At 37.9% G+C, this 15,486-nt stretch overlaps 2 protein-coding genes and 1 pseudogene across 2 annotated transcripts; 1 reads left to right on the forward strand and 2 right to left on the reverse strand.

The window, feature by feature from the left end:
- Positions 1-4,877: 4,877 nt before the first annotated feature.
- Positions 4,878-6,195, reverse strand: LOC113753927 (protein MIZU-KUSSEI 1). The gene has a single exon (XM_027298204.1). It carries the CDS (start codon positions 5,927-5,929, stop codon positions 5,141-5,143), a length of 789 nt encoding a protein of 262 aa, XP_027154005.1. The 5' UTR covers positions 5,930-6,195; the 3' UTR covers positions 4,878-5,140.
- A 2,184-nt stretch (positions 6,196-8,379) lies between these two features.
- On the reverse strand, positions 8,380-14,658 carry LOC113751426 (nudix hydrolase 1-like). Its single transcript, XM_027295440.1, has 2 exons — positions 14,465-14,658; positions 8,380-8,951 (listed from the first exon to the last, which is right to left on the reverse strand). The coding sequence occupies exons 1-2, from the start codon at positions 14,631-14,633 to the stop codon at positions 8,653-8,655; spliced, it is 468 nt and encodes a 155-aa protein (XP_027151241.1). The 5' UTR covers positions 14,634-14,658; the 3' UTR covers positions 8,380-8,652.
- Positions 9,912-10,632, forward strand: LOC113751247 (annotated as a pseudogene).
- Positions 14,659-15,486: the final 828 nt, after the last annotated feature.

A 15,486-nucleotide genomic window follows, 5' to 3' on the forward strand; every position in this document is an offset into this window, starting at 1 on the left:
CATTGTTCACAAATCTAAACGGCTAAGACTAAATTCTCAACAGTTTGGACAGTTTAAGCACTGAAATCTAATGAGTTATTTTGTGGCTTCTAGCTTTTTGTTAAACAGAGGCATTCAAGTGGATTCAAACTATGATTCCGCGCAATTGTAATAAGTTGTTTTGGTGGGGAAAAAAAAAAAGAAAGTAACCTAAACAAAAGTTTGGTTCATTTCATTAAACTGAAATTTGAAAACTCAAATATGAAATCTAAAGTTTGAAATCTGAACCCATTAAGTTACTGGATTGTTAAGCACTAATGTGATACATATGAGTGTATATCACATTAAGTATAACATTTATTCCAACCCTCAATCCTCTTTTGTCGATTCATCGATATTGAATCAATCGAACGCACTTCTAATACTTGTTCCACTTTTGGAAGACCTTGCGCTATGTTACTATATCTCGATTTTTTATATATAAATGTAACTAATATATCTCCTTCGTAAAGGATTTCCCCATAATGGCCATGAACAGTTGCACCTGAGGTGGCCAAATGAGGTTTAGCTGATCGTATTACTACGGAGTTAACTTGAATAAATATAACTTGCCCCAATTTTAGGTGTGGTCTATTTTTAACTATACACATATTTTCACAAATAAACTGTCCAAGACTTATTATTGTAGATATCTTTTCACAATAATTGTGATGGCAAAAATACAAATTCAAATTCAATGGATTCAAAATAATATTATTGGATGGATCAGGATTATAAAATTTTCCATTTTCATCCATTGAATAATATTTAATTACTTGAAAAGTCTCTTTCGTATTGTCAAGTTGCAAATAGTTAGTTACCAAGATCGAATTATGAGTTAATAAATAGAAAAATGAAAAAAAAATGAATAACTTATCACTTATTTTTAGGAACAAGTTTTATTTAAAAAATTTAATTCTATTTAATTAATTTAAATGTTCTATTTTTCATTATTAGACGTAAATGAATAACTTTTATCCGTTGAGTTGAGCGACGGCACCGATCGAATCACTAAGGCTGACTTTCATTCTTGTTCAACGAGCGGGTCTTGCAATCAAACTCCCTTCTGGCTTTACACTGGAAAGCCTATCTCCGTTCAACTCGAGAAAACCTTTGCATGCCTTCGTTACCTTTTGGGAGTCCTACACCCTATAGAAACTGTGTAACTGAAAGTGTTCGGTGGTTCATAGGTCAATGTTAGAATTCTAACTCTTCTAGAACGGTATCTTATTGATGGCTTGGACCCCTTGAAAAGACGCCTAAATAGTTCATTCCACCTAAGTTGGGCAGGAAAGACCCAAAGCCATTCCCTGAGAATAGTAAAGCTTTATAAGGTCTTTCTGCCAGACGTGTTTATTTCACCGACTCTCTCTTTGAGACATTGCCTAGATCGTTACGCGGCCACAATTTAGTTCGAGAAAGTTGGCGAGCACCATAGGTTTTTAAGGAAGAAAAGTCTATTGAATACTAATGCATCGAGATTTCTTTCTGTGAAGACTTCCCCAAGCCTTTGAAGGGTTAGGAATTCACAGTAAATCATTTTCGGGCTAGACGTCAAGGGTCTCATGGCATTTTTCCAACTGATCCATGAAAAAATTGAGAAAAAGGGGACCCTTACACGTATCCAACACATTCAAGGAACTCCAATGGAAATTGGAGTCCGTTGAAATTCTTTGGGCTTTGATTACGAAGAACGCATGCCCCAAGTAGCCCACATTACAAATGTGATATACAATTCGTGTGGGCTTACACCCAGTATGATTGGCTAGTTTTAATCAAAATTATGGATTTGGTAAATACTATACTTAATCCCAAAATATGTTATTAACTGTGAAGTAAATCATTAAAGTTGTGAATGCGGATCGAACAGGATTAGTCGTAGACCGCAAACAAATGCAAATTTGTGAACTCCTCTTCTTCAGCAATAAATGGCTTCTTTCAAACCTCAAATGCGAAAAGTTGATAAAGTAGAAAACAAGTGTGCACATATGCTAGCAAAGCTTGCTGTCCAACTAGTTAGAAATGTTGAATGGGAAAAAAGTTTTTTCACGTGACTCCAAGAGAGTGCACAAAATGATTACAATGGAAGTAGAGGTGTTGTACAAAATCTTGTGATATCAAGTTTATGCAATCAAATTGATCTTCGACAAAAAAAAAAAGCAAGCAAAAAGTCCATAATGGCAATAAATTGTTTCGAATTTTGACTATTATATGCGCAATTGATCATGCAGCTCATCATTACTAGCAAAAAAAAAAAGTTTCCAATGAAGCATGCATTAGTGGGAAATCAAATATTAGCACGAGCTGCACAAATATCCACCAGCTCGTGTGTCTTCGAGTCATTCAAGGACTCGTGCGACAGGTTATAATCAAGAAAAGTCCAAAAACTCTGACTCTTACATTTGGTAAATGAGAATTTCTCGAGTAATACAAAGTTTGCAGGTTTTGTACAACTTCATGAGTAATTATAAGTTTGTATTGTTAATCATGATTATAATCGAAGTTTGGATTCATCTTGTAGACTTTGCAAAAGAGAAGGGGAGGTTAAAAGCAAACGGGGAGAAACTAACGAATCAGAGTTTATTGTGCTAAACCATATGTTGGATTCTTGACTACAAATATTATCTTGAAATTGTACTTAGCTTTGGTTTGAAGTTTCATTCAAAACTCAGAAAGATACATCATAGCCCATTTACTCGTAAATTCCAGATGGGCATCTTCATCGAGGGAGGAAATTTTTTAGGATTAGATAACTAGTGATATTTTCACCTCTAAAACAGCAAAAATCACGTGAACATTGTAATAAAATGAGAACTGGTTGGTACCAGTCAGTGACCGGGCAAACAAGAGAGTAACTGTGGGAAAAGAACCGAGAGAGCAATAGGCCGTGCGGTGCCTGCCATCATCAAACTGTAAAAAGACTCTATGGTTTAGACCCCGGAAAAGGGTAAAAGCTTTTGTTTAGAAAGTTTTCGACCGCTGTGATCAGCATCAATCAAAACTGAATATACAACAGAAGGAGCCAGGACCAAATTATGAATCCCAATGGATATGTTTGCCCCAGCTGCAACCAACAATCTCTGATACACTCTCTGCCTTGGTTTCCAGAAAGAATGAGATTGGTCTCTGGAAAATCCACAGGGTTTCAAAGTTCAGCTCAATTTCAAATTTGTGGCTCAATTCTACTGTCAGCTTGGAGTTATGTCCTAACTCTCACTAATTTGGTCTATATACTTTAAACAAAGATATTTTAGTCTTTAAAATTTATTTCATTTTAATCCTTTAAGTATAAGATATGTTCCGTTTAAATGTAAAATTTTTAATTTTGTGGATATTATACTGATAGAGCTATAGGTCCATTTCGTGACTAGCAGCTTAAACTTAAAAAGGGACGACCCTTTTGCCTCCAACAAAGTTATACTAACACTAATGATGGACGACATAAGAGTATGATATGATCATTACTATCACACTAATAAAATGGAGGTGTTGTACTAAGCTTTTGATGTCGGAATAGCCCTAATATATATACACGTCTATTTGTAAAGGAGATTATTTTGCGGTTTATAATTCATTTCAAGTGTTGCACTATTCAATATTCAGTTGAACGAGCAACTTCTAATCTGGTTCAGTTCCCACCAAAAAGGGACTAAATCTCTCCCTTTTTGAACTGTAGGTCGGGAGTTCGAACTTCGCCTGTTTTGAAAAAATTTCAGTGGAGGTGCCAGAATACCTCTTTAGTGTAGTCAGGGTTATATATCTGCTATCTCTCTAGAATAGGATATATTAACTTATACAAATGTTATCGCTGCCTAAAAAAAAAAAAGAAAAAGAGCAACTTCTAATGGTGTTGTCCTTTTTCTAGGCTCTTCTTGTCGACGGCGACATATTGTTGTCTTTACCTGGCATTAAGGGGTTCGACAAGATAGAAACTTTGGTGCACGTAAATGGTGAAATGATAGGTTTCAATGAATGTCACAGCTACAAGAAACAAGTTTAAGTGGGCATGGCCAGAGGGCAAAAGATGAACCCTGCCACGGAAACCATTTGAGAGTGAGCGTGCACCAACCAATATATCTTCCACCATATGTATGGGATCATTTAAGCAGGATGTAGAGTGCTGATAATAATGATGATCCAAGCCAAAATCAATCTTCCAATTCAAGAAACTAATTACTACAACTCATCACCACGTGTTGGCATACTTGGGAATCCATTATTGGAACCATATTAACGTGTTGGCATATACTAAACTTTTTTATCAAGTATCGCTAGCAAAATCATGATTAATCATTTGACTTCACTATGTGCGTAGTTAATCATTCATCAACTAATGCTTGCACTTCTAAAATCGATTTCTGTTGCAGTGAAAGCTATGTGGTGGACTTTTCTTGGTGTGACATTGGCCTCTGAGCTTTTAGCTCTAACATAATAGTTGCCGTGTGGAAAATCCTTCGATTAAGGTGATAGATGGGATAACATGCGAGCAAAATTTTTCTCGACATAATTGCTGTAAAAGTCTCTCCTAATTCGAGGCAACATGATGTGAGTGCACAACTACTGAAAAAAGTTGTGAAGAAAAATCTCCCATGTACACTCCCTAGAATCAGAACAACATACCTTCATATTCGGTAGTACGTAAAAGAAAATGATAAGAGGATAATTTTCAAAACAATTGGATAAGATCTGGAACTTGCTGGTTGGATATGACTCATAGATGTGAAAATCTGGAGGAGGGTCCCGAAAACTTCCTGGTAATTGGATAACACAGATTAGCCATTATCAAAAATGGGCAGACAAACGTTGCTGCATCTGCATCTTGTTTTGGTAACGAAGGAAAGAGAATCTATACATGAAAATGACACAACACTCATCGCTAACATCTTCCATCATCGTTTCTACAGTTCTTTCTCAAACTGATCAACATACTAAAAACACCAAACCAAACATTCCGAAATTCTGCATTGGCAAGAAAAAAAAAACCCATGAAGAACCGCTGCCCTATTATCATTTATCTCATGACTTAGCAGAGTAGCCCCAAGCATTCATTCATAGTAATATATTACAACATTGAACTGAGGTACTACTAAATAGATAATACAGATAAAAGTGGCCAGGAAACCTAAACCCTGAGCAAGTAAATGCTAAGTTCGGGACCTCCATGACCATCAGGATTCATCATGTAAAAGGCCTCTGAATCTTTAGACCCTACAACTCTCTCAAACTTGGCTCTCATATACATGAGTTCTCCCTCAGAGCCATCTCCCTTTCCAGCTCCTGGTAAAACACCGGCCCCCATTGAAATTGGACCAATAGAGTTCAAAACTTTCCATTCCTCAGCTCCGCATTCACGTCTAGTTGCATAACCACATTTTCTGCCGTTGCAATAAGTCCTCCATATTTGTTCTTCTAGCAAAGGCTTCACATTTTTCTTCTCTGTTGTTTTTCTGTCACATTCAAGAGCAATCCTAACCAACCCTGAAGCCATTTCTTTAATCAAAACGCTAGTAGGAGTTGCGAGTTCAACAAGAAATGCTGGACTCAGCTTGGGATCTTCTTGAAATGCAAAATGCACATGCCCGCGTCTGTACCCGAAGAGGGTACCTACAACTTTGGTGCCAAGACCAGAAAAGCGACTGCGATTCTTATTACCAAATGCAAAAGCAGCCCTAAGCTTGGAAACAGCTAAACTTGTCAGCTTCTTCTTTGGTGGTTTGACAGGAAGTGTATGCATTGAATGACTGATATCCTGATCAATACCTTTCAACTCCTCCTCACAACCAAGTGATGAGGAGCTGAAAGCGAAAATTTCTTCCTCATCATCTTCGTCTTCAACCTTTTTCTTGAAGTTGAAATATCTCCTAGAGAACGAGAATGATTCATGAGGGTTCTTAGCCATGATTGTCTTCATCTGGGATCTGCCAAAGACAACAAAACAAAATGGAAGTAATAACAACTAGGACTGTAGTGCAAAGGAAAGAATAAGGAAAGGATTTATGATTCAGTAGTGTTATCCTTGTGTATTGAGGTTTTATGGGTGATATATCTTGGTTTGTAGCCCAAATTGTCAGCCTTGTGGACTGACGGAGTGACAGGAGAATGCTGACAAAGGGAGGGTGAGCAGCCCCACCTAACTGTATTAGGAAAATTGCAACTCAGAGAAGAGTATAGACAAGAGCGCAGAAAGCAGGGGAGGGGAGACAACAGAACAGACACAAACAAAGGAGTTTCAGGAGTGGAAATAGACTCAAGAGTGAATAGTGGAATCTGAGGAGACATGAATTTGATCGAATATCTTTTTCATCCTTGGTGGGGGCAATTGCTACTCGGTAAGCTGAGAGGAGGGAGGGGACTGTGGGGCAGGAAATGAAAGGGAGGCTTGACTGATGGCCTGAATTGCATTGGAAATAGTTAAGGGGCAGGTAAATCCACACCAAACCGTACCCACCGTGACTAAAACCACGCCTAGGCCTCATAAGTCACAACCCATTAGTCCTTTCACACCACCAAATATAACTGGGACTGACCCCAATTCTCCTTGGTGCACTGATGCACACATATTCATGAGCCTCCCTTAGCCACCTCTCTGTTTCCTGCATTATTGGCTTTAATCAAAAGCAGAGGGACATTATTAGTCTGATTCCACCTGTAGATTGTGTACTACTAGCATGGTAGTAAATACAAATAGATGCAGGACGGCTGAAGAATCACTAGGCAAGTCTTGTGACTAAGCCAGCACTTTTTGCACTAGCATATCTCTAGAATGAGAATCTACTTGCATATGAAGCTGCACAAATTCATTTCACAAGTATGCAATTGGCATTTTTTCCGTCACTGCTTCAAATAGAATCCAGATCAGAGTACTATAGGTAGCACAATAGGTGAAATAGAAACTACACGTCTATCACACCTTGAATTTGGGGTTTCAAGATCATATAGCCCTTAAAGAGAAATTTTGCAAGGAGAGCCATAAGAGAATCCATGTAAAAAGTGGGGTAATAATGAGAATTAACATTGAGCCAATAAACAAGGCTTGTTGTCCGATGCATAATGTGCTGGATGGTGTGGCTGCAATGATTATCTAGCTCTAAATTTTCAATTATGAATGTAGCAGATTCTTAAAGCATAGTTAGGATTTTATTCCACCGACCTGCATAACCGGGCATGTGTTATAGAAGCTTAGGGTCAACAATTGTTGAATTTCCAGGGGCATATCACAGATCTGTCGACCCATATGGCACCAGTTTTGAAATACACACAGGACATATTTTACAGATCAACTAATCGTCATCTACACCCAACAACTGAACCAGAAACGGTACCAGGATACCACATGAAGAGTAAACAAATGATATCAAAACCTAAAATATAACGACAAATGAAGCACAGTTTAAGGACTTCAATGCTTAAACTACCGTGTTAGGTGCAATAGAAGTTTCCTGACATAATTCTAAGGTTACCATAAAACAATAACTAATTCAACACCAAACTCATACTCAATCCAAAATCTTGAGAAGCCTGTTCCCCTACCCGATTACAGCTAATAAATTTGATAGACGAAAGATGTTTCACTCTACAGTAAGCAAGGCATCATAGCAGCCTAATAGCAGCGATGAAAAATAATATCCACGTATTTTTGTAATGGCCATCACGGGTTTGGAAACAGCACTGCAGATGCTATTCGAAACTAGGGAATTCATACTCGTTCATAGCTGGGGAAACCACTTTTTAAGTATTGATCATCAGCTGTATGTTCATCAGGACGAAACTACCATGACTTTTTTGAGCATTTTGGTCAGTTATTAGCATGAAGGAATCGAGACCAAGTGGCAAATCAATCCCGCCAAATAAGCACTAGTGGCTTCTTTGCTTCTGAAGCATCCCACATTAGGTTCATCGTCTGGTTTCACTTATACTCAAGCATGGAATTCAATCTTGCTTAACTGCACACGGCATGAATGTAGTCATCAGGAAAGGAGCGATCAAACAAAGAGAAAATAGAACGTGGTTAAGTTCAGAAAATTACTCAACATCTTCATGCCTTGTTCAATATAACCTTCCATTTCCCGAATTCTTGATGGAGATGCATGGCAGCGTTCCTCATTGTGGTTCTACCAATGTTTGATGTATCAAAATTGCAATAAGAAGAAGGATAACCTTTTTTTTTTTTTTTTTTATACATTAGCAGGTTTAGATCATGTCACATAACATGAATTCAAATTTGAAATTCAAATTATCAGTTTTGGTGCAAAGTACAATTCTGATACTTGAGGATCGTCAGAATTACTCTTGGGCTGGGATACTCCTTCTAGCCCAAATACAAGATTTTCTTGCTGATATAACATACTTCCTACCCTGATGTAAATTTAGAACAGATATACTTTGATGATTGGATCTGCCAAATGCTTGATTAGCAAGCATGATTACGTACAAGTCACAAGATTAACAGCTATTTGTCCAGTCACATACCTATGCAGATTAATATAATCGACAACGACCTGAAGACAGACAAAACATTCATTACAGATACCATCAACTCTGGATGGCAAAATACGCAACGGGAAACCTTAATCTTGTCTCTTCTATAAGGTAGAAGGGCTCAGGAAGCAAAGTAGGCACAAGAAGATCACCATTTCAATTTACTGGAAAAGGATTAAAACCGCTTCGCACCAGAACCTCCACCGGCTCAAAAAGTGGTTTGGGAAGGTGATTCCAATCATACCAATCCCATCCGTCACATTTCTCAGGCTCTAGATTTTGAGGTTGCTGGTTGTCATCCACTAGAACTGCGCGTATGAAGATGCAAACAAGATGCACTAGTTTAGCTCTTTCTGAGAATACATTGTTTGTGACAGTTAAATACTCTGTTTTCCTGACGTCCAGTCCAGTTTCCTCCTTCACCTCCCTAGCTGCACATTCCTCAAAGCTTTCCCCTAAAGCCGGAACACAAAAAGCACTTACTAATTTTTGTTGTAGAACTGCAAGAATATCATGTGGTAAAGTTCCATTTCCCATACTAGTCCGTTAACGGATTGTAAATAAGTGATCACCAGGAAAAAAAAAAAGGATCAATGCTACGAGCAAAACACTCAAACGTAGATCAGAATTGCGTTACAGACTCGCACAATCTTCCCATAAATCAGTATAATGCTTAGTGAATCTTGACGAACTCAATAGGTTTTATGGAAGCATCCACATACAAAAGTTCACTTGTGAAATAAACTTATAATACAAGTATACAACTATCTTGCAAACCCCTGCAGTTAATGTCCACAAAGCAAACAAAAAAGGCCAACGCAGCAAAGGTTTTCATTTAACTGATTTCTAGCTACTTTATTTCAGAGTTTTATCTCCACTTGGCATTCTATGTAGGAAGCTAAACTGAGATCAATGTCATTAAAATCGAATTAATTACAAGTACAAATTACCATTAATCATGTAATTCTAGTCCTACTATTAGGGAAGAGAAAACAGAAATGCAGGTCACTTGAACTTGAAAACAGAAACATCCTCTTCAGCACCATTCGGAGAACTTTTGCAGCCCAAAACACTGCTTATAACCTGTTTAGCAACTTATGTCCCAACTAGGAGGCATGGGCCGCGCGTCGCGCGGCGACAATTTATAATGGATGCCCATAAAGAATATATAGTGGGTATATAATTTGAAAAATAAAAACGTGATATTATTGTATGTAATAAGTGGGTGCCATAGATTCTTTCGGGTGGCATGATGCCATGAACCCGGTTAAATCTTCCTCTAATTCTTTCAATTATTGCACCCGTAAGAACAAGGAGACACTCCAGGACAACCAAAAGTATAAAGTGCAATGGAATAGTTCTTACTTTGAACCACCAATGCCAGCCCTCAACACACCTTTAGACAGCATCACAGACCAAAAGGATGGAGGAGAAGAGCGATTTTAGATGTGTTGAATGTTCTTTTCCCATCAAGAGTCTCTACATTCAGTATTCTCCCGGAAACATCCGCCTCATGAAATGTGGGAATTGCAAAAAGGTGGCTGATGAATATATTGTGTGTGAAGTCATGATTATTCTAATTGATTTGATTCTGCACAAGCCTAAGGCATATAGACATTTGTTCTACAATATGTTCACCAGGGACATTCTGGATTCTGAGTGTTTAATGTGGAAACTACTATTGGGTTTTTTAATGCTGGATTCTTACAGAAATTGGGTGTTAAATGCGAATGACTCAGAAAGCACTTCGTTAATGAGCTTTGCTGCAGCCTGCAGTATTGCGGTTCTGTAAAGATCTTGATTGATGTTGTTTTGGGAAATTTCTTGTTTATGTCTGTGGTACTCATCGGTTCTGCAAAGTTTCTGAATGCTTCAGTTGGAGTTCTGAAGGGCAAAGATACAGCCCTTACCATGCTTGTTTCCAGTTACTTTAAGATATTTCTTATCGCCATGACGGTATGGGAATTTCCTTCTTCCATGATCATCATAATTGATATGTTTGTTCTGTCATCAAATACAGTTGCTTTAAAAGTGATCGTCAACTCAGCTACCATTAGATGCTTTGGGGCCTGCGTCGCTGCGCATGCTGTGAAATTTTTTGTCAGTGAAGGGCTCAGAACACTGCATTTGAGCTAATAATATTCTTATAGGGACTCTATTCCATCTGAACATTTGGATCCTTATTAGATTTGAAACCAATCGAGAGCAACCTGCTCTGCAATCTGATTTGAACACATCAATGCCTCAGATTGTTGACCACAGTCGTACCTAGCAGTGCTGGCTTGCATCCGTTGCTGGTCATGAGGGCATTATTTGAAGACACTACAATTTGGTCCTCTCATAATCTGCTTCCCTGTAGACGTGGTTTTGATGATGAATTGAAAGCGGGAAAACCATATCCCAAATTCTCCTGATTTATATGGTAACTCAAAACTTACTGAAAGCGGAAAAACCATGAAGGGTCTACTACAGATTTCACTAACAATATAAATATCAATAATCACCATGAGGTGGTATAGTTTCTTAGTATATATTTTTTTTCCGAAACGATATTAGCCATATATTAATCATCAACTAACCTTTACACTTGGAGCAAAGGCCCCTAATTCTATACAAAAGTGCTCAATAGCACAGAGGATTTATCCATTCCTCATCATGCAATATACCTAAGGCATACTCCCCAACTGTAGTACTAACATGATTATCATTTTTAGATATATTACCAAAAGAGCACATTTGAAACAGCACTCTCAAGCTAAGAATATCCTCCACAAGAGTATGCAGCTTGATATTTGATGCACTCCCCGCACTAATTTGCTGATGCAGGTGTTTGTTGCAGCTTTGGATCTTGACTTTTCTCCAACCTCTGACAGCCAAGTTTCTTAGTATATAGAATCTGACTAAAACTAAATTTTGAAGCTAAAATGCAGGGTCGAAACTTTTCTATGCCTTTCCAAGCTAAATTTTGAAGCTAAAATGCCTGGGTTGCAACTTTTCTATGCCTTTCCTGGTGAAGATAATAATAGCAAAAGTTGTTCTAGATTGGGGAATCACCAACTTTGAGGGAGTGATTAGTAACAAATTTGTCCAGTTTTGCTATTTCCTCTTATAAGAACAAGTGAAGGAATCCTTGTTTCATGCAGTCTTTATCTGCATACTCCAATACTTCCTACAAACAAAGGATGCACAAATAGCAATTAGCTTTGAAATGAGTACTAATCTTTCAACTACTTGTACACAAGAAGTATGTTCTCACAACTTCCAACATCATAAAGGAAAAAGCTATGGGAAAATGAAAATGAAGCTTAGATCTGTACCAGCATAAATACTTCTATTTGCTATTTAATCCAGTTTTTTTTTCCTTTCTTTGCCTTACACTTCCCCGAGTGGGTTAGTTTAGAAACATTGATTTTCCAGTTACACATTTTAACCAAGAATATGACATAAAGTCCACAAATAATATTCACCTCCCAAAATTATCCAAAAAAGCATTTTAAAGGTTAGCGTCTTCTTAATCCCAATATGCACCAATCCTCAGTGAACCTTAAGACTAAAACATTCTAAACTTTATTGAAGAATTACACTTTGGTAAAGCTTTTAAAAGCATGTTCAGTACATCCACAAATTCTGTCAATTTGGCGAGCACAAACTGTAAAAGTTACTTCGCATACAAGAAATCACTTTCTACCACAAGCAAAATGCAAAATCCTAAGTCAAAGTGAGCAAGGAAAAAAAAAGCACGAGATCAAGTGCATGAGAATCCAAACCACTAAGCAAGAAAATTGTATATTACTGGATTAAATATACTTCATCCTGCCTGACCCAAAACAATGGTAGAAAAACAGAGCATAATCAAGGCTTCAATTATTATTAGCCAAGGTAAAAAGGTCAAAAAAAAAAATAGAGTTTGAAAAAATAAGAAAAGCAGTTAACTAAAAAGAAAAAAAAAATCACCCACCACAAGACTAAAGCTAGTTTGTGAGTTGAGGATAGAAAAGAAAAGAAGAGAAAGGTTAAGTTATAAGAGAAAAGAAAGGATAAGAAAAGAAAAGAAGAGATTTTAGTGTTGTTTGGGAGTTTACGAAAGAAAGGAGGTGATTTTGGATACATTGGTCAATAAATATTTCATTCAATAGCTTTTTAAGGATAGAATGGGTAATCTAAAAATTTTTTGCAGCCTTTCCTTAGCTTTTCTCTACTTTCCGCCCGATTTGGGCTGGAAATTTTTTTAAACTGTAGCAGCCTCTTTTTCCTTCCAAATCTGTCAGATTCTCTTCCTTTCTATTTCAGTTAAAACTGTCAAACGTGGGAAATGCTACATTTCTCTTCCCTTCTTTTCTTTTCTGCTCAAATCTCATCTCCCAAACTAGGCATAAAGCAAACACAAGCTTCAAACAAATCAGACATCTAGCGGAAATGCATTAAAGACCCAGACAAAAAAAATTTTTTAAAAAAATTAAAAATAAAAGATCAGTCGAAAAATCGTCAATTTAAATAAAAATATAAAGGGACCCATACTTCATTTCCGCTGCGCTATATCAATTGGCGCTAAGCAGGACAAGATCAGAGGCTAGGATGAAAATTCCCCCAAATTATATACATAGAAGAGACAGATTATAGATCTGGTGGGGGCGCAAAAAAGAAAAAAAAATTACCTGGAAAACAGGATAATTCGAGGCGATGGTCGAGAGGACGATCGGAGCGGCGATCGACGACGTCGAAAACACTTGATGACGCAGCGGAAGCAGCCGGACGGAGGAGGGGATTGAGAGACCGGCTGAGAAGGCTGCTCGATGAGACCAGCCGCTTAAGAGCTAGTGACAAAGCCATCTGATGATCTGAGTTAGCAGCTGATTAGGTAGTTGCTCGAACTCCGGGAGCAAGAAAGAAGGAAAGAAAAGAAACAATAGATCTGGGGAAAAATCATCAAGGTGTTTTCTCAGGCGAGACATAGGTAGAGCATATTGAAAGAAAGGCATAAAGAGACCGGTTCAAAGGAGAAGGAAAAGACAGCTCAAACGAAAAGGCAATTGCCAAAAAAAAAAGGGGGGAAAGATAGTACCTCCACGCAGATTTGGAAGACAAATGCACAAGGCTATCCTGAAAACAACAAAATAACGTAAAACATAAAAGGACAAGAACAACATCTGTAAAATTCAGCATGCAAGCGAAAATATAACAAAAGAAAAGAAAAAGGAAAAAGGCACAGAAGAAAATTCCGACAAAAAATCAACCTCCACAAGAACGCAAACAGCTGGGAGAGGAACCCTAGAAAAATATCACAATCATAAAGAGGAAGAGCCAAAAACTGAAATAGGAAGGAGAAAAAGAATCGTACCTCCAATTGTTGGGTAGAAGAGAAGAAATCTCAGGTAAAGGATGGAGGCCATAAATCCAAAGGATAAAATCCATTGTGTGATACGCCTTATTCCAATTAAGAAAGATTCTCAGCCCACCCATTCATAACCAGAGCAGACGAAGGAGCAAAAATGGAAAAGCATGTGCGTGCATTAATGAGATGAGATGAAAAGAGGTGAAAGGGAAGATAACGAAATTTTGGCTGCTATTGTGAGATGAGACGAGATGATGAGAAGAGCCGAGCCGAAGGAGGATGGCGAGCACGTGAGGACGACGAAAAAGCTTGTGAACAGTAACCCTCCTTCGGCTGTTAGTCTTATATGTTGATAACGCTTGGGTACCCAAAAACCGAAAATGTGCGTTCAATCAACAGCTACTGTCTAACTATCATACTATAAGTCTCAAGAATCACGTATCCTCCTATGAATTCACAATCTTTAGTAACAGTCCAACAAAACTAAGACCCGGGCAATCCAATCTTGATCTCTTATGTCATATACAGTTTAATACTAAGCAATAAGTTCTCATTGGAAACAACAGCAATCAACAATTCAATGGGAAAAAACGAACAAATAAAAGAACAAGAAAGCTGAAAGAAAGGGACTAGCACCAAACTCGAGGTGGCCACCAGGAAGCGCGAAGGTATTGTAACCAACGGAGACGCGGCGGCGGCCTAAAAGCACTCTGTCACCCTTCAACACAAACACTCCGACTCCCACCACCGGCATCGGCGGCGGCGGCGGCACTGAGTTTAATGTTGGAAGGGCGTCGTTCTCCATTATGATGCACTATAGCAGTTGGGAATTAAAAATTGACTATTTTTTTTTCTCTTCCCAGCGGATTTGACGACAAAAAAAAAAAAAAAAAAGGCTATTCGCGCGTTGGGCACTTCGGCATCTTTCGGGGGGATATTGGAGTCTGGAGAGTTAGATAACTTTCCCGCCGCCCGGTTGAAATTATTGAATGTTCCATCAACGTGGGCTCTGATGATTGGGCCGACATTTTAAGATTATTGTTTATGGGCTCTAACAATTGATCCACTTTGAGCATTATTTATGGGCAGAATTCTGATTTTAGTTCGTTTCTATTTGAATGTTGTGTCGTCACTTGTTGTCCTGGATTGGGCCGCAAAATCCACTGCGATATAAACTATAGATTTGGCAGGGGCCTTACAAAAAATACAAAACATTTATTTTTCAATACAATAATGAACCGTTATCTGTCTTTTTAGTGCGAGTGTGCGACTATATTTGGATAGCAAATTTTTTCAAATTTTTTTTTTCATTTATATCATAAATACATTTCTCAATCCACTTTTTTATATTTCTAATTACTTTTTTATCTCACATACATCACATCACAAAAAGTGTTACAGTAATTATTTCAAATAATTATTTGGAATAATACTCTATCCAAACAAAACTTTCGTTTTTTTTTTGGTGGGATAAAACTAGGGGTGCTGTCGAGTTGTTTGAGCAGCACCATACTCAAACTCAAATTGAAAGAGCACGAGTAATACTTCAGCTTGTGCTCGAGTTCGAGCAAGTCAATAAGCCCAAACTTGAACTTGACTCGAGGAAATTGCAAAATACTCGATCTCGACACAATAAGGTTCGAAAACAATGTCGAGTC

The sequence above is a fragment of the Coffea eugenioides genome, chromosome 11, assembly GCF_003713205.1.
Source record: "Coffea eugenioides isolate CCC68of chromosome 11, Ceug_1.0, whole genome shotgun sequence".
In the NCBI taxonomy this organism is placed as follows: domain Eukaryota; kingdom Viridiplantae; phylum Streptophyta; class Magnoliopsida; order Gentianales; family Rubiaceae; genus Coffea; species Coffea eugenioides.